Source organism: Carlito syrichta, unplaced genomic scaffold (genome assembly GCF_000164805.1).
Source record: "Carlito syrichta isolate Samal-C Ts95f unplaced genomic scaffold, Tarsius_syrichta-2.0.1 Scaffold303141, whole genome shotgun sequence".
Classification (NCBI taxonomy): domain Eukaryota; kingdom Metazoa; phylum Chordata; class Mammalia; order Primates; family Tarsiidae; genus Carlito; species Carlito syrichta.
Genome location: NW_007247237.1, coordinates 118,041 through 137,107, shown reverse-complemented (window position 1 = coordinate 137,107; position 19,067 = coordinate 118,041). Strand labels below are relative to the sequence as shown.

The 19,067-nt window shown below is 49.8% G+C and overlaps 1 protein-coding gene across 6 annotated transcripts in view; it reads left to right on the top strand.

Moving 5' to 3' along the window:
• LRRC20 (leucine rich repeat containing 20) overlaps positions 1-19,067 on the top strand; it is a 92,590-nt gene that overhangs the window by 51,434 nt on the left and 22,089 nt on the right. For 5 of the 6 annotated variants that reach the window (XM_021712232.1, XM_008057850.2, XM_021712234.1 and 2 more), the window contains one exon: positions 13,916-14,083. The exons of the other annotated variant lie outside the window; for it this stretch is intronic. In XM_021712232.1, coding sequence (XP_021567907.1) covers positions 13,916-14,083 — 168 coding nt within the window. The remainder of the gene's footprint in view (positions 1-13,915; positions 14,084-19,067) is intronic. 6 annotated transcript variants of the gene reach the window in all.

Genomic DNA, 19,067 nt, shown 5'->3' with positions numbered 1-19,067 from the left:
GCTCCGGGGATCCTTCCGCCTCAGCCTTCCAAGTAGCTGGAACTACAGGCGCGCGCTACCACACTCGGCTAATTTTTTGTTTGATTTATTGTAGAGATGAGGTCTCGCCAAGTTGCCCAGGTAGGTCTCGAACCCGGGGTCTCAGGCAATCCACTCACCTCAGCCTCCTAAGGCACGGGATTACAGGCTGAGCCACTGAGCCCGGCTGATCATATATTTTAATTCTTATCATTTTACTCCTAAGTTTGCTTGTGTCATGAGGAGCTTTTAAGATAATAGGAAAAGTTGCTGTTTAATTAAGTTTTCTCTTAGAGCACCATGCCTCAGTGTCTCTGATAACTCCCTACTGTCCTGTTTGTAGTCTTTGTAGCCAACCATGCCATATTCCAAGGTCAGGCTTGGGTTTCAGTCAGTGTGTAGTTGTTCAAAAGAGTTTTGTCCCGGTAAGACAGTGCCCAGATGCCTGACTATCTGGTTTCCTAATTATCTAAACCTTCCTGTAAGAAACTCACTATATCTAAGCTATGCTAGTTGTCCTGCCTCACACAGAGCAGAAGAACCACTCAGCTGAGACCAACCAACCCACAGAGCTGAAAGAAGTAACATAAACTCCTTTTGGAAGGGAGTTGGCAGCAGACTGAAGAGGTATTCCTGCCTCCTGAGCAGGAGGGCATCTCTTCTCTCCTGCATCTTGACAACCTCTGGGAACCAGCAGACCTCAACAGACCCCTGTCCACCAGCCTGGGGCTCATGTGCCAGTGGGTGTGGATAGGAGAGCACACCTGGAACACCTGGATGGTGTGACCTGAACCAACTCTGGTCCTCTGTCCTCCAGCACCCAGGCTAACACTTCTCACCACCCTGTGTGACAAAGAACTTTGCAACTTCCCTTCACTTCCCTCTTCCAAGTTCTCAGCACAGCTCTGCTTTGCTCCTGGCTCTGCAATTCAGACAAGTTTCCTTACTTGCCTCTGCCCTGCTTACCCACTCCCGTGCATTTCTCTACTTATTGTTCGTGTCCCCGTTCCTGCAGAGCTCTATGGCTTTATTTGAGAAATGTGTTCTGCTTATTTATTTTTTATTTTTTAGAGATGAGGTCTCAGTCTATTGCCCGGGCAGGGGTGCAGTGGCACCATCCTCCCATGTCTGCCTCCCAAGTAGCTGGGACTACAGGTATGCACCTCCATGCCCAGCCTATTTTATTTTATTTTTTGTAGATACGCGATCTTGCTATATTGCCCAGGCTGGAATCAAACTCCTGGCCTCAAGTGATCCTCCTGCCTCAGCCTCCCATAGTACTGGGACTGTAGGCATGAACAGTTGTACCTGGCCAATTTACTTACTTATTTTTTGATTAGGCAGTAGGTAGATGTATACAATGCAATATTCCAAGGGTTGAAAGAATAGGAAAAAATGAGCTTCTCTTTTATTCCTATCCCCAGACAACTTGTTCCTTGCCCAGAGGCAACCATGGTTACCAGTTCTAGAGATAGTCTATGCCTATGTAAATATAAATATATTTAATATTAGCATTTATAACATACCACTATGGGCAGGTACTGGTTGTAAGTACCTTTAACATTATTTAAATATTTACAACCCTGGATACTCTTACTATCTCTTTTTAAAATGGAGATACTATAGCAGAGAGAGCATAAGTAAGTTACTCAAGGTCACTCTGCAAGAAAAAAGAGCTGCCTTAGTCTTTTTCTGGGGGCAGAATGTTTAGTACTTCATTTTGATCTGTCCCAGACTGAGATAAAAGAGTTTTCTCACCCCTTCCCTTTGTTTACCCATGGGGTGGGCATGGCTTTTGGAAATGCCCCTCTGACCCCTGCTAGAAGCAGATGTCTCTGTGTGAAGCTTCCTCAACACTGAGCCCGGGCTGTGTGAAAGCCACTTATTGCCTACCTGACCTTCTGACTCTGCCCTGCTGGGGTCCTTGCAGTTAGGGACCATGATTGCTCACTGACGCAGGGTCAGAACACAAGTGCTGATTGAGCCTTGGTAAGAAAGTATTTTTGGAACTGGTATATTCCCTCGCTAACCGCTTGCATAATTATTGCAGGCCAGACTCATTTGTTCCCTGGTGGACTCAGCAGGCCTTCTCTTTCTTGGCAGGGGTCCAAGATAAGGTTGATGCAGGAAGTAATAAGAGGAACTTGGGGAAGGAGGGGACCATTTAATAGACACCGGAAACCTCAGTAGGCATAATAAATAAGGAAATGTCATGACTGGGGCTGCTCTTGGGAACCACCTTGGGAGTGGTATGGAGCAGGATCTTTTTCTGGAGCCCCTGTCCATCCTAGGAGGCTAGGTTGCTTGACTCTGAACCCTGCCATAAGAGAGCAGCAGAATGAAACCTTTGGAGCCCCCTAATGCAGTACCCTGGGACCAGAGGACCTCAGCCCTCTCTGTCCAGAAGAGGGGATAGTGAGACCCTGGGCAGATGGCCTGGGTGCTTTGACCCCTGGAATGAGAAGCAAAGCCAGCCGCCGTGGCCGTGGCTGTATTGGGTTGGAAGCTTAGCATACTGGCTGATCTGGTGGCTGGGGCTGTGGGCCACGCTTTTGTTCTTCCTCTAAAGTGGAAACAACAGAGAAAACCTCCAATGCCCAGGTTGGGGAGACACAGGAAATAAAAAGAAAGGCCCTTTCTGGGCCTCAGTGTGTCCAGAAATGGGGAAATATCCTTTCCATAGTGATTTTGTGAGGCTGGAGAAAATGCACATAAGGTAGGATTTAGCGCATGGAAGATTCTGGATGAACAACAGTCCTGATATGATGATGGTGATATCACTGTGGGAACTTAGTTATATCTATGAGAAGTCTCTGGCCAAGTAGTCAGGAAGATGTTCCAGTCATAGAAGTCTGTTTCTATACAGAGGACTTTCAGTGAGAACAATCTGAGAGATCCCCAAGTCCAAACCTTCCCTGATGGGGACCCTAAGGCTCAGAAGGGAGAAACAGCTTGTTTGATCTGCTCCAAGCAGATGTGAGGCAAGAACTCAGCTCAGAGTTCCCGGGTCTATGGTCAGGCTCCTTGCCATGGAAGCCGGTGGTTTAGCCACTGAAAGTTCGTCAGATGAAAAGAGGATGTTTTTAATTGGTTGTGTATGTATACCCCACCTTACAGCACAGTGGGTTTGTGGACCTTGTGACGTAGGCAGCTATAGTGGTGGACACCAGGGCAGAAGTAACTGGGAGATCCTGTTGGGCCATGATTTCTGAGAAGAGGACCTGGATGCTGGCCACTTGCCCTGCTGCCAGCCTCGCTCACCTCAGGGAACACGCCCATTCCATTCAAGGCCTTTTCCTGGAATCCCCTCCCACAGGCTCGGATTTGGCGACCTATGAGATTTCCTATGACAGTTCCAGTGGTATCTGGCACACACGTTGACATTCAGCTGGGCGAGGTGGGAACTTGGACAGGGGTGGGGCATCAATTTCCAGGTACTTGTTCTCTTTGTCCACCCTTGGGGAGAGAGCTTGGCTCCCACTCAAAGCCTACCAGGTTTATTATGAACAACTTTATGCTTATACATTTGACAACTTAGAGGAAATAGACCATTTTCTCGAAAATTACAAAGTACCAAAATTCAGTTAAGATGAAATAGACAATCTGAATAGGCCTATGACCATTAAAGAAAATGAGTTCATAAATAAAACAATCCCAAAGAAGAAATCTCCAAACCCAGATGATTTAACTGGAGAATTCTACCAAACTTTAAAAAAGAGAATTAGCATCAATGTTACACAGTCTCTTCCAGAAAATAGAAGAGGAGGGTACACTTCCCAACCCCTTGTGAGTCATTATTTGATATCAAATGCAGACAAAGTACAAAAGAAAGAAGAAAGAAAGAAATCCTATAGATCAATATCTCTCATGAACTTTGCTATAAAGATTCTTAGCAAGATTAGCAATCAAATCCAGCAGTGTATAAAAAGAATATATGGCATGTCCAAGTGATGTTTATCAATTATTCCAGGCGTGCAAGTGTGATTTAACATTTGAAAATCAGTCAGTGTAATCCATTATATCAAAGGACTAAAGAAGAAGAATCATACAATCATATCTGTTGACAAAAAAAAAAAGTAAAGCATTTGACAAACTCCAATACCAATTCATGATAAAAACTCTTGGCTAACTAGGAATTCAGGGGACCGACCTCCACTTGGTGAAGGGCATTCACAAAATCCTACAGCTAACGTCAGACTTCATGATGAAACGTTTTTCCTCTGGGATTGGGAACAAGGCAAGGATGTTTACTCTTATCCTGAAAATTCTAACCCCCACAAGAAGACGAGAAGAAGAAATAAAAGGCATACAAGATTGGAAATGAAACAAAACTGACTCTGCAGATGACATGATCCAAGGAGTTTACAAAAACAAAAACAAAACCAAAATGAGTTCAGCAAGATCTCAGGATACAGAGTCAACACGAAATCTCCCAGGTCATGCACCGCCCTCTTAAAAAGCTTTCCTTAGCTTCCTGTCTCACTGAGCATAAAACCCGGCATCTTGATCTCTTTTACTTTCCTGGGGCACACCTAGTTCTTTACTACCTCAGGACTTCTTTTGTTTACTCTGATAGCCTTTCCCTGGACCCTTGGCAGAACTAGTTTCTTCAGTCTTTTATGTGCCTTCCTAGCAATCTGAAATAGCCTTCTTTCTTTTGTTGTTTATGATTTTCTCCCTGCACTTGTGTGTAAGCTTTTGAGAGTGATCTGGTCTCTTGTTTTCCATGATTCCCTGATGTTGATTCCCTGCTGTCTAGCAGTGCTGGCCCTGCAGTAGGTGCTGAGTCATATTTGTTGAGTAAGTGATGGCTGTTTTGGCCTCACTGTGTCTGACTTTCATACAAGCCATGTGTCACAGCTGTACTGACCCTCTCTTATTTTCCTTTTTGATTCCTGATTTCATGCTGACTTTCCATGTTGTTTCTGCAAAGGTTCCATGATCCAGGAACTGAGTATCATGGGTCTTATACCTCTCTAACAGAAGTAGTTCTTTCCATTTATTGAGTGTTTTAAATTTTCAGTAATTACCCATTTCATGTTCAAGTACAAGGCTGACCATGTAGTTGGTACTTAGCAAATATTTGTCCATGGTCTGCTATACACGGACAGGAAAGACCACCTCAGAGGCCACCCAGTGAGGGGGTTGGTCCAAGGATACATAATGAGTTAGAACATAACTAGGTCTTCCTGGTTCTTCTCCATCCATTCATTCACCACTAAATAAGCAGGGATTTGCTGAGTGAGTATTCTGAGAACAGTTACTGAAAGGATCAGAGGTACAAAACTGGATATAGTAGGTGTCAGAGTTAAAAAAAGGAAAAGTGGGGGGACTAAGATGGGAAATGCTTACCTTTGTTCCAGCTGCAACATGGCTGCAGTAATTTTATTGGCTTTTTCTTCTAGTTGGGCAATTATTTCATGTTCTTTCAGGATACCTTCAGAACCCTACTTATAAAAACATTAAGACTATAATTTTAGTTTGAGTCAGGGTCTCACTCTGTTACCCTGGCAGGAATGCAGTGGCATGATCATAGATTACCGTAGCCTTGACCTCCTGGGCTCAGGTGATCCTTCTGCCCTTGCCTCCTCAGTAACTGGGATTAGAGGTATGTGCAGCCATGCCTGGCTAATGTGTCTCCTCCCTTCCCAATGCAATGCAGTCCCTTTGAGTACCCAAACGCACTTAAAGAGTTGGCTGCCAATGGTGCAAGCTCTGCTGCCTAGCCACTACCAGCTCTGTGCCTTCTGCTTTTCAGTTAGGGAAGAGGCCTTTCTTCAGGCACAGCCAGCCCTTTCTCCCTGTCACTGAGACTTTTCTTAGAGTCTGCCACTAAAAAAAGGCTGGACCTCAAAGAGCAGTCTCTCTCTCCCCCCTTCTTATTCTGTCACCCAGGCTGGAGTACAGTGGCACAGTCATAGCTCATTGCGCCTCGAACTCCCAGACTCAAGAAATCCCCCTGCCTCAGCCTCCTGAGTAGCCAGGACCACGAGTATGTACCACCACACCTGGCTAATTTTTTAGTTTTTTGTTTTTTTTTAAGTGAGAAAGCAGGAATCTTATTGAGAGGACAGAAAAACTTCCACAGTGGGAGGGACCCGAGAGTGCTACCCAGTTGCTGTTTTAATAGAGACGGAATCTCACTTTGTTTCCCATGCTGGTCTCAAACTCTGGGCTCAGGAAATCCTCCCTTCTTGGCCTCCCAAAGTGCTGGGATTACAGTACTTTGTAAGCCACTGTGCCCAGCCTCCCAAGTCTCTTCATCTTTAGAGCATTGAGGAAAGCCTCACCACAGAAAAGGAATCCTCTCTGGTCATTCCGGGTACCTTCAAGGATGTCATTGTCCCTAAACCAGACTCTAAAAATGCTACCCTGAGCAGAGAAAGAGACACGGAGGACTTCTGGTTGTGACCGTCGTTTTTCCTTATCAGACAGGCAGCAGCTGCTGCAGCTCAAATGGGCCTGTCTTGTAAACTGGTAAGTGTTCACCGCCTGAGTCCAGAAAGGGGACCGTGAAGAGTGGGTGTGTGGGTGCCCTCTGCCCATAGCTAGAGGCTAGGCAGAGCCTTCTCAGCTCTAACCTTCCCAGACTAGATGGCCTACCTCTGCCAGCCCCATGCTACTGACAGACAGAAGGCATCAGAGACCGAGTGGGGAGTCTGGTCAAGGATGCTACCTCAGGGTTCCTTTGGTGGGAGCAGGCTAACAGGTGAAAGCTCCAGAGATCACACCCTGTATTAGTGAGGATTCCTCAGAGAGATAGCACCAGCAGGATATGTGGGGTCCAACAGTTAAGTTTGCAAACTCATCCTAGAAGAAGTGCCACCTACCTCATGGCTGAATATTACTCTACAGTCACCTTTGAAGTACTCCCCTTGGGAAGCTATGTACCAATGCCTAGTCCACTCATCAAAGCAATTTTGGAACACTTTTTCTGGGATGGCCATCAGTTACTCTTGATATCCTGAATGTCATCAGATATCTTCCTTTCAATATTTCCTTTATCTTCAGAAAAAGAAAAAAGTCATTGAGGGCCAGATCAGGTGAGTAGAGAGGGTGTACCAATACATTTATTTGTGCAGTGCTTCCAACATAAGTGCATGTGGCAAGTTTGTGAACTTGTCAGTCCTCAGCAAATAATGACGGCAGATCTGATGGCTATTCCAGAAGGGTCCGATCTGCATGCAAAGGTCTGAAAGCTGGGCCGCTGATGGAGAGTCCTGTTCCAAGTCCAAAAGCCCGAGAACCAGGTGCAGCGATGCCTGAGGGCTAGAGAAGATGAATGGCCCAGCTCAAGAAGAGAGCTGTTCTGTTTCCTCTGCCTGCCTCCCCCCCCCCCCCTTGTGGGCCCTCAGTGAATTGGATGATGCCCACCCACATAGGGAAGGGTGATCTTCTTAATCTGCTCATTCAAATGCTAATCTCTTCCAGAAAAACCCTCACAGACACACCCAGAAATAATACTTTACCAGCTGTTTGGGCATCCCTTAGCCCAGTCAAGTTGACACCCAAAATTAGCCATCATAGCCTCCACGTCAGCTTCCATGGCCCCATCAGCCCTGACCCCGAAGACTGCATACAGTGGTGAGCTCCCAGCAGGCCCCCAGAAACTGTCCCCAGGGGTAGATGCTGCTTACTGTTCTCAGCCACTGTGGGACTGTAATTAGACTCAGGTTTGATAAAAGGCCATCTTTTTTTTTTTTAAATAACAATTCTGAACTGTCAAAAAATTGGGGGTGACAAAATCAAGACAGGGGAGCTTCTCCTCTCCACTCCTCTGTGTGCAGCAGTAACACAGTGGCCCTGTTTATTAACTTGCCACTACTTGGTGCTCCACTGCTTAGTGTTCCAGACTCCACCCTGTGGGACTTTCTGAAGCAACAGGGGGTGTTCTTGTGTTTGCTAGAGCATTGAGCAAAGAGCATTTTCTTTTTTACAGAGCCCAAGCTTGGACAGTTAGTTACACAAGTGTAGTATGTAACTCAGTATTAATCGATTGCTGGGTTCACCCAGGTGCCCTGAATGGTTTGCCATGGGTATCTGTCCATCCATCCTTCCGTCTAGCTCACATATTCACATAGTATGTACTGTGTGCCTTGCGCAGTTCAAAGCCTTTTTCATGCGTTAATTCATTTGAACCTTACAACAACCCTATAGAGAGGGTCTGGTACTGTCACTTCACAGATGAAGAAACCAGGGCAAAGCTAAATAAACAATTTACCCTAGGTCATGCAGTCAGGAAGTGGCAGTCTGATTTTGAAACCTGAGACTTCTGACTTGTAACTCCTACATCATATGGCCTCGCACCACAAGCCTCTGGAGGAGAGGTTCAGAGGGGCCCCTCTCTCTCCTCCACCTAGACCATATCCCTGCTTCTGGATGCTGGCCCATGCCCTGGATGTCTGTGTAACCCAGCAGAACTGCTAGTGGAATGCAGCAGTTTCCAGGGAGGGAGGGGCGGGGGCCAGGTGGGCTGTTAGGCATGCTGGGATTCCCAAACATGGAAATGAAACAAACCTGGGGACGGTTGGCACCGTCGACACTGGCCACTTCCCTGTCTGGAACACCAAGTGGGACTTGCAAGCAAAGCTGTGCCCTCAAAAATGGCAGACAGGCAGTGAACTGGGAGTTTGGAGGGGCTGTTGGCAACCAGACCACATTGAGCATGACAGTGTGTTCCTAGGAAATGATGGCTTCAACGAATGTACTGAGCAGGAACCAAATAGCCAGGGGAAATTGGGCTATGTTCTCATCTGAGAACAAATGTCGACTCCAGGGAGGTGGCTTCAGAGAGACTCCACGGGGCAGCCACCCCCTGCCTAGACTGTGCTCTGCTCTCCCCACTCCAAGCTGGTGCCACCTGGGGTCCAGATTCTTCATCTGGCAACAGTGTCCAGAGAGAATTGAATAATGGTATTTTTGTGGAAAGCAATAACAGCTAGTTTATTTTTATATAAGTAAAGAACAAAATCAGTTTAAGAAAAAACAGTGGGGCCAGGCTTGGTGGCTCTGCCTGTAATCCTGTGCTTTGGGAGGCTGAGGTGAGTGGATTGCCTGAGCCCGCGGGTTCGAGACCTGCCTGGGCAACTTGGCGAGACCTCATCTCTACAATAAATCAAGAAATTAGCCGGGCGTGGTAGTGCACACCTGTAGTTCTAGCTACTTGGAAGGCTGAAGCGGAAGGATTGCCAGAGCCCAGCAGGTCGAGGCTGCAGTGGCCGGGAGCGGCCACTGCACTCCAGTCTGCTGGGCGACAGAGTGAGACTCGAACTTCAAAAAAAAAAAGTAGGAACAGATCATTTCATTCATAATTAGAAATAAGTAGGAGCCAGGCTTGGTGGCTCAGCCTGTAATCCCGTGCTTTGGGAGGCTGAGGTGAGTGGATTGCCTGAGCCCACGGGTTCAAGACCCGCCTGGGCAACTTGGCAAGGCCTCATCTCTACAATAAATCAAAAATGAGCCGGGCTTGGTAGTGCACACCTGTAGTTCTAGCTACTTAGAAGGCTGAGGTGGAAGGATCGCCAGAGCCCAGCAAGTCGAGGCTGCGGTGGCTGGGAGCAGCCACTGCACTCCAGTCTGGGTGACAGAGTGAGACTCCAACTCAAAAAAAAAAAAGCAGTGGTATATGTGGAACAGATATTTGGCAGAACTATGAGGGTGATAATCAAACTCATTCATTTACTCATTTATATACTCCAATTTTTTTATTTTTATAGGGACAAGGTCAAATTCATTCATTTATTTATTTATATACTCGTCAAATTTTTACTTTATTTATTTAGAGACAAGGTCTTGCTATATTGCCCAGGGTGGTCTTGAACTCCTAGGCTTAAGTGGTCCTCCTGCCTCGGCCTCCCAAAGTGCTGGGACTACAGGCGTGAACTACCATACCCAGCCTGTACTCATCAAATGTTTATTGAGTGCTCTCTGTGCACTGGACAGTGTCATGCATACAGTTTACAAGGGAGACAAAGCCCCACCCTCATGCAGCTTATGTTCTCAGTAAGTCAGCATGGTAGGTATCACTGGATGGTATGAAGGCAAATCCCACAGGGTGTTGGGGCGGAATCCAGTGGGAGGGAATTCGCTTTAGATAGGGTAAAGTTTGAGCAAAGACTCATGTGAAGTGAGGCAGCAAGTTCTGCAAACATATAGGTAAAGAGCATTTTAGAAAGAGGGAACTAGGCTGGGCACGGTGGCTTACGCAGGCAATCACAGCACTCTGGGAGGCTGAGGTGGAAGGATCGCTTGAGACCTGGAGTTTGAGATCGGCCTGGAGTTTGAGATCAGCCTCGGAAGCCTGGTGAGACCTCATCTCTACAAAAAGTTAAAAAAATTAACTGGGCAGTGTGGCACACACCCATAGTCCCAGTTACTTGGAAGGCTAAGGTGAGAAGATTGATTGTACCTAGGATTTTGAGGATGCAGTGAGCTATGATTGTGTCATTGCACTCCAGCCTGGGTGACATAGCAATACCCTGTCTCTGAAAAAAAAGAAAAAAGAAAAGAAAAAGAGGGAGCTGTAAGTACAAAGGCCCCGAGGCAGCAGATGCTTAGAGTGTTTGAGAAAATGCTGTTTAGCAAAGGCACGTTTGGGAAACACCAGACTAGATGCTTCCAATGTCTACTCCAACACTGTGACCTTATCATAGTGACCCGGATAGTGGCGTTTTATAGTTTAAGGTGTGATTATCTAAGAACCTGGCTGTGGGAGGGGGTGGGGATTTATAGGGAGCAGAAAGGAGATCTATGGATGGACCCTTGGGTTCAGGCTGTCCCTAGAGTTGGGAAGATGGGGCAGTTTAGGCCCCCTGCATTACCTTTTTGCCTCTGGAGGAAGACTCATCATTTGTCACGTTTGTTTCATGACACAAAGTCCCTGCAGGAGACTGGATATAAGGACAAAGATGAGTCAGATGCAGTTCCCACATGCCCATCACCCCAGTGCGCTGGAGCAGGGAACCTGCAGTAGGACTGATACCCAGGGGTGTGAGGATTCAGAGGCCCTGGAGAAGGGGGCCGGGGCTCAGCTCTCACTGCAGGGACCCTGAGTGGGGCTCCTGGGACCTCAGAGCAGCTGCATTGTGGGGCTGTTGTAGGAGCGGGGAGGGAAGGGCAGGGCTGGCTGCATGATTACTGGGGCCCAGCAAGAAATGACTCCTATCCAGAAAGCAGGGGGAAAACACCCTTAAAAGGACTCAGGAGCTGGGCTCGGTGGCTCAGCCTGTAATCCCGCGCTTTGGGAGGCTGAGGTGAGTGAATTGCCTGAGCCCGCGGGTTTGAGACCTGCCTGGGCAACTTGGCGAGATCTCATCTCTACATAAATCAAAAACTAACCGGACATGGTAGCGCGCACCTGTAGTTCCAGCTACTTGGAAGGTTGAGGCGGAAGGAGCGCTGGAGCCCAGCAGGTCGAGGCTGCGGTGGCCGGGAGCGGATACTGCATTCCAGTCTGGGCGACAGAATGAGATTCCAACTCAAAAAAAAAAAAAAAAAAAGTACTCAGGAAGCCTTTTCCTTTCTTCCTCAGGCTCTCTCTTAGCATGTCGTGGTGCTTTTCATTTACTGTTTCATGTTGTTCTAAGTAAGGAGAAATCAAAACTTGGCATGAATTTTACCATTCCGCTTTATACTGAACAATGCCAGTGTTAAATGCAACTATCAGAGCCTTTCACTCGTATGCGGAATCATGAAATGACACAGTTCATATTTTGTGGCTCATTTCCACAGGTGCCTTGAGTGAGCCAGAAGGCCAAACTCAAGCCAGACTCAGGAGGGCTGTTGGGGGGGGCGGGGCGTGTGGAGTGCAGACTCATGAGGGTCCAGGCACTCTACGCACAATGCCAGCCAGGCACACATGCACCCTTGGGTGTAACTGCTGCTAGGTTTCTGCTCTCTCCAGATGCTGGACTGGCTGTTTCACCCTGTGATCTAGGGAAGCTGAGCAAGGTGTCCTGCCTTCCTAAGAGCCCATCGCGTATCCCATGGTGGACTGGCAACTCAAAGGATTTTAAAAGCTGTGTGTCAGGGCCGGCTCAGTCCCTGGGTCAGGGGTGGGCGAGAGGCTCCCTCCTGCCATGCTTCAGCCACCAGCTGGCTGCCCACAAGACACGCCATGGTGCTGCCAGCCCAGGGGCCCTGGGCCAGGGGAGCTGTCACTGTGCTCCACCCTGAGACGGCATGGGGCACACATGCTGACTCCAGTCCTCCCTGCTGGAGGTAGAGGGCTACAGTGTCACTGCAGAGCAGGGAGGGGGAAGGAGAGGCCAGGTGGGTCCTGGGGCGCCAGGGAGTGGGAGAACTGTCCGCCACCAACTCATCCTAGGGAGGCCATGGGAGGCAAGACCAAGTGTAAGCTCAGACTCTGACCCTGGCTGCACTTACAAAACACAAGTTCAAGGATGAAATCCTTAAGACTTTCAAGCCGGGCTCAGTGGCTCAGCCTGTAATCCCACGCTTTGGGAGGCTAAGGTGAGTGGATTGCCTGAGCCCACGGGTTCGAGACCCGCTTGGGCAACTTGGTGAGACCTCGTCTCTACAATAAATCAAAAATTAGCCGGGCGTGGTAGCACGCCCCTGTAGTTCCAGCTACTTGGAAGGCTGAGGCGGAAGGATCGCTGGAGCCCAGCAGGTTGAGGCTGCGGTGGCCGGGAGTGGCCACTGCACTCCAGTCTAGGCGACAGAGCGAGACTCCAACTCAAAAAAAAAAAAAAGACTTTCAAGATGGCCACACAGGACATTCAACCCCAATGGTGGGGTCCTTCTGAGTGTGCAAACTTTTATGAATACAATGTGCCAATAGGCCTACAAAGCCAGCCCTAGGGAAAAGAGCTGAGGGACATTCTTCAAGTCGCTTGTCATTTCTGGGCCTCAGTTTCCCTTGGGTCATACATGGTGGGGAATTTCCTGTAACAAGGGAGGGACTCACTGTGTGGTCCCATATGGACGGGGCCTGGGCAGCCTTGGGGCCTGACCTCTGTCTCCCTCTCACAGTGCTTTACCCCATGTTAGCATGCTTAATCCCAATAACCCTAGAGGCTGGTGGTATTAGTTCCTTAGTGTCTAGTGAGGACACTAAGACCTAATGGGGTTAAACAACCTTCTGCGGGGGCGTAGTGAAAACTGGTGGCACAGTCAGTTTGCAGCAGGCAGTGGGGGCTCCAAATCCCCCTCTCGTTGGTCTTGCATCCTGTGCCCCTCATCCCTCCTCCCTGCGTGGGCCCTAGGGCTCCCCAGCTTCTCTCACTAGAACATGGTATCTCAGCTTCAGCCCCCACCAGCCCGAGCTGTCTCTCAGCACTCCCCTGGCCACGGTCCCAACAGAGGGTCTCCCTTGGGCCAGCTCCCTTCTCAGGTCCCTGCACAGGTTGCTGGCCAGCTTTTGGAATGGCGGCTCTTGGGGTAGGAACCCACCCACGTCATCGGCCGTGACTGGGCAGGGCAGCAGGCATGTGACATAGAAAGAGCAGGGAGGACCGTGGAGAGTGGTGTCCCTTAGGTGGGGTGTGGGGAGCCCAGGAGGCTGCCCATCCTGACCTGTACCACCCCAGGGTCTGGAGATGAGACCTTGTCTGAAGGAAGAGCCAGAGAATCCTGACCCCTCGCCTAGGCCCAGGCTTTTGTTGGGAGAGTCTTCCGTCCAAAGCTGACAGCAGGCTGCAACATCAGGTGCAGGTTTCCCCGCCAGCCCCCTACTCCCACCCCCAGTAGTACCAGCTATTCCTCCTCTAGCATAAACAAGCACAGAGTTAGCTCTGTGGGAGACTTCCTCCATGGCCTGGGGCTTCCTTGCTACCTTCCTGGCCCATCCAGGGCAGGAACCGCAACTGGCAGTCACTATGTCTCTGGGTAGCCCCCCCTACTCACCCTGCTGTCTCTTCTTCCCTGCACATGACAGAGCTCCGCCTGGAAGGAAACTTTCTACATCGCCTCCCCAGCGAGGTCAGTGCCCTGCAGCATCTCAAGGCCATTGACCTGTCCCGGAACCAGTTCCAAGACTTCCCTGAGCAGCTAACCACTCTGCCAGCACTGGAGACCATCAACCTGGAGGAGAACGAAATCGTGGGTGAGTGAAACTGACCCACCTGGCCCTGGGCTGCTGCACGAGGCTCTCCCTGGGCAGGTCGCTCTGGATTGACCTTCATGCAGGAGGGGAAGCTTGGGCTTTCTGGCCTGAAACACCTGAGCAAACGGGTCTGGGTCTGGAACGACAGCCATTTTGAGGCCCTGTCTCCTGCCAGGTGCCAGGTTGGAACCTGCTCTTCCCCGGCAGGTAGATGACCTTGGCTTTCCCCATAGTGCAGTCCTGAACTTGCCAAACCACCGTGGACCACCAGCTCTCTCTGGTCTCTCTTGGCCAGCCTAGGCTATTCTTGAAGACCCTTTGGCTCTGCCCTCGGTAGACTGGCTTATTCCTCCCTGAGCCCCCTGCCTTCACGAAGACCTCCTCACCATAACTGAGCAGAGGCTGCTAGGCAGATGTGCTCAGGACCACTCTGTGCCTTCCAAAACAGCCATGCTCCTTCCTGTCAGCCCAGCCCCCTGGGGCCCCACCTCTGGGAATTCCAGGGGTCTGATAGGTGTCTTTTACAAACCGCAGACCCCAGGGTCCTGGGTTCTGCTGAGGATGAGGAGCAGTCCTTTCTTCCTCTTGTGGCAATTATAAGCCTCCTGTCTCATCAGGGCCTTGGAGTGTCCATTCCAGCTGGCACTCTAATCTCCCCAGAGAACGGGTCTCACTGTGCCCTCTCCTCCTCGGCACCCTCCTACAGCGTACTTTCACCCTCTCTCACATTGCCTCTCATGTTGATGCCGTTCTAATGCCAACGATGTTAATAATAGCCCCTTCAGTTATGCTTTCATTTCTGGAAGCCCTTTTACAGCCATTATGCCATTTGATTAAAAGCAAGCGTCTTCTAGTGGTTTGCATTTGTCTGATGGGGAATGGCCTGCCTCGTGCGGTGCCATCTATCCAGGGTGCTGTAGGCAGGACTACAACCCTGGCTGGGTGGAAGGTGAGACCAGCTGACCTTTTAGGTTCTGGGTCTCTTCTGTGACGGATGAGTAAACTGAGGCTCAAGCACATTATAAGAGAGCATCAGGTTGCACAGTGAGACTGTCACAGGGTCAGCACTAGAACATATGATTCTAAAACTCAGCCCTGTGTCTGGGATGTGGACATCCCTTGCCTGGCCTCTGGGAAGGCCCTGGGGATGGACCCTGGCTCAGCCTTGCGCTCCCAAGGCTGGGGTCCCCAAGCGGCTTGTCCCTGGGTTGGCTCCCCAGTCACCTGGGCCTCTGCGCATTCTTTAAGCAGAAGGAGGCTGCCCAGAAGTGCCTTGTCACTGAGGGCCTCCCTTTCCTGTGCTCTCCTGATCACAGAGGGTCTTGCTGCTCAGCCCTTCATTCCCTGCATTCCTGGCCAGGCCTTCCTTGCCTGGATCCTTTCTCTCCAGTCTCTTACACATCCAGGCCTTTCCTGATGCCTCTGCTTCTTTCTAAGCTGCTTATCCAAATAGGGGATACCCGAGCAAGGGTTACCACAGCCGATGCCAAGACCAGAGCGAGCTGGGCATGTAGCTGGTAGGCAGGTGGGTCAGGACAAGTGCTGTTCTTGGCCCCACATCCTACCTGCAGTCTTGAAAGACTCAGCAGCTCTCTGAGCCTCAGCTTCCTCTCATCTTTCAAATGGGGATCTCCCCCACCCCCAGGAGATGGTCAGAGAGAAGAAGGTGGCTTTTTCCCAGGCAGGGGAGCGGCCTGATGGGCATCTGTGGGCTGCAGTCAAGAAATGACTTTCACTAAAGCAGGCAGCACAGGGTGGCCCAGATCCCTTACTACGTCCCCTTCTATAAGGTGACAATATCCTCCAGCAGCAACAGCCCTGGAACAAAGATGGGTGTACATATTTCTGCCTTTCTGAAGACTTAATAACTTCTTGTACATAGAACATCTGACATCTTACCCAAAACAGTCATGTGCAGTTCCACATCCACAGAATGATAGTTCTCCTTGGACACCTGTAGAGACTGAGGCCCTAAGCCTTCATGCACACCTATCTCACACCTGGCCAGGTAAGAGACATCAGCAACTGGACTGTGTTTCCCAGTCGGTTGAGCCTGGGACAGAGCCTCTGCTACCTGGCCCAGGCCAGGCCTGGGTGACACGAGATGCTAGGGCCTGGTGCTCTGGTTTTTCCCAAGTGACCTATTGCTGCTCCCAGAGGAACTCAACTGACCCCAGGGCTCTGTCACTGTGGGAGGCCTTGGTTGTTCTCCTCCGCCCCCTGGCTGGAGAGAAGGGCCATGTGGAGGCACCCCTGCTCCCTTGCTGGAGTCTCTCTGCTTCTATTTTTACCTCTCTTGATCCATTCTAGTTACCTGAGTGGCTTCTCAACTCCCAGCCCGGGGACATGGCCAGGCCATGGCCTTCACGCACACATTAGAGGGGTGTGAGCCCCAAGGGACATGGGGTGGGGGAAGTAGGGTTGTATTACAGTGGAGAAGGCAAGGGCTGCACAGTCCTTCATTATGGAAATAGCTTTTCACTATTCACTGCTTATAGCTGGTCTCCCGCAGGGTCTCACTGGGATAATTGTAGAAGGGGCTCAGGATGCCTTCAGAGTAGCTCATTTTTCCCTTCAGAACTCTTAGAGGGGTTTGAAAAATATAACAAAATTGTTATGAGAAATAAATTGGAGATGCATGAGATGCCTTAAAGCTTTTAGTAAGTAGAGTAACAGGCAGCTCTGAAACAAGCCCCCAAGTGCATTGGAAGGGAGGGTACCCATCCTAAAAGGATCTCCCTCCTCCAGCCTGGCTTCAGGAAGACCTGCAGACTCTCAGCATCCTGGCGGCTGCCAGGATCAACCCAGTCATCCTCTTGTTTTCCAACAGTGCTGCCATCTGATCTTCTTCCACCCTCTAGGCTGTTATTAGGGGAGAGGAAAAGAGAGGGCTTCATTCCATGGAGGAGAGAAGGGCTAGAACTTCAACAGGGCATGTAGGCTGGGAGGTGCAGGGCTGTTGCTGCTGGAGGATATTATCACCTTATAGAAGGGGAAGTATTAAGGGATCTGGGCCACCCTGTGCTGCTTACTTTGGTGAAAGTCATTTCTTGACTGCAGCCCACAGGTGCCCACTGGGCCTGCTCCCCTGCCTGGGAAAAAGCCACCTTCTTTTTTTTTTTTTTTTGAGTTGGAGTCTCACTCTGTCGCCCAGGCTGGAGTGCAGTGGCATGCTCACAGTCACCACAGCCTCTACCTGCTGGGCTCTGGCGATCCTTCTGCCTCAGCCTTCCGAGTAGCTGGAACTACAGATGTGTGCTACCACGCCCGGCTGATTTTTTGATTTATTGTAGAGATGAGGTCTTGCCAAGTTGCCCAGGCGGGTCTCGAACCCATGGGCTCAGGCAATCCACTCACCTCAGCCTCCCAAGGCGTGGGATTACAGGCTGAGCCACTGAGCCTGGCTAAAGCCACCTTCTTATCTCTGACCACCTCCTGGGGGTGGGGGAGACCCCCATTTGAAAGATGAGAGGAAGCTGAGGCTCAGAGAGCTGCTGAGTCTTTCAAGACTGCAGGCAGGATGTGGGGCCAAGAACAGCACTTGTCCTGACCCACCTGCCTACCAGCTACTTGCCCAGCTTGCTCTGGTCTTGGCATCGGCTGTGGTAACCCTTGCTCGGGTATCCCCCATTTGGATAAGGGAGGGGCAGGGACTTCTGATGCCAGCCACTGGGAGGTGGTGGTGCCTGTCTATGGTGCTTACTGGTGGCTGAATGCCCTCAAGTCTCGGACCTGAGTAGCACATGGCTGCCTTTGTTGCTGCCATCTTGGGCACACAGCTCTTGGGTCTATGTGTGTGACCCTTCTCTGTTCTCGAGGGTGGTCTCCACGCCCTCTCCTCTTGGGAACTACCTGCATCTGGTGTGGGGTCTGGTACACAGCAGGTGCTCAGTTGGTTGGGAGCACCCTGTCGAGCAAGAATTCCAAAGCCTCGAAGCTCCTGTGAAATAACTGAGACACAATAGGGCAGATCATGTCAAGTTGAAGGCTATGACCTACTCATGAATCGTAAAGTCAGATTAGTGGGTGGAGACCAGCAATTTTTTAATGGAATAGAAGATGTCAGAGTACATCACCACACATATCATGGTAATTAATATTTTGCGACTTCTAATTTCAGTTTTACTACAAGTGTGCACGAGTATATATACTGGGTCATGATGAAAATTTGTATTCCTTACTGTGAGTCATGATGAAAAAATAGGGAAATCCACTCCCTTGAGTTGTCCTACAGAGTCTGTTCTCAGCCCACCTAACCACCTGTCCCCCCAGCTCATGCCCCTGACCACACTATGCAGTCTTCCCTCCTCTCATCCTCACTTCTCACTTACCCTGCACAGCCTGTGTTCTCAGTCTAGAAGTCCTTCTCATGTCTTACGATTTTCTCTACCTGTGGCCAAATCTCCTGAGTCGGAACATATGGGCCAGGTTCAGACAAACAGGAAGCAGAGCAGGTCTAGGGGCCTCTTTCCTCCCTCAACTGGTTCCTGACAGACACACCTGCACGTGCTTCCCAGCCAGCTGAGAGTCCCCTGGGTCCTTGGGGACTGGGCTGGCAGTATATAGTTGTTTACTCTGGACCAGTCCCATGAGGGAAGAAAGAGTTTGTAGCTTAGAATATTTGTCCACACAGCAGTCATTTACAAGTTTCTGGGACATGGAATGGTCCCAAATATTTTCCAAATCAGAAAGTCTATATGGATGTTTTAAAGTATTTGAAGACAAGACTGACTAGGAAATAGAATCTCCAGAGAAGCAGACCTGTCCTGACCTCAAGTTGCTTGCAGGTGGCAGTGTAAGCAAATATTAGACTACCAGTGAGGGCAAAGTCATAGGCATAAGGGAGGTCAGACGTGCTACAGCATGCCAGGGAGGGAACCCTCAGTGGAGGGTGGCTGTCCATGTGACCTTGTAGGATGGGAGGATCCAAGGAAGGTTTCTGAGAAAGTGGAACCATTTAGTGTGGCTATATGCAATGACATGG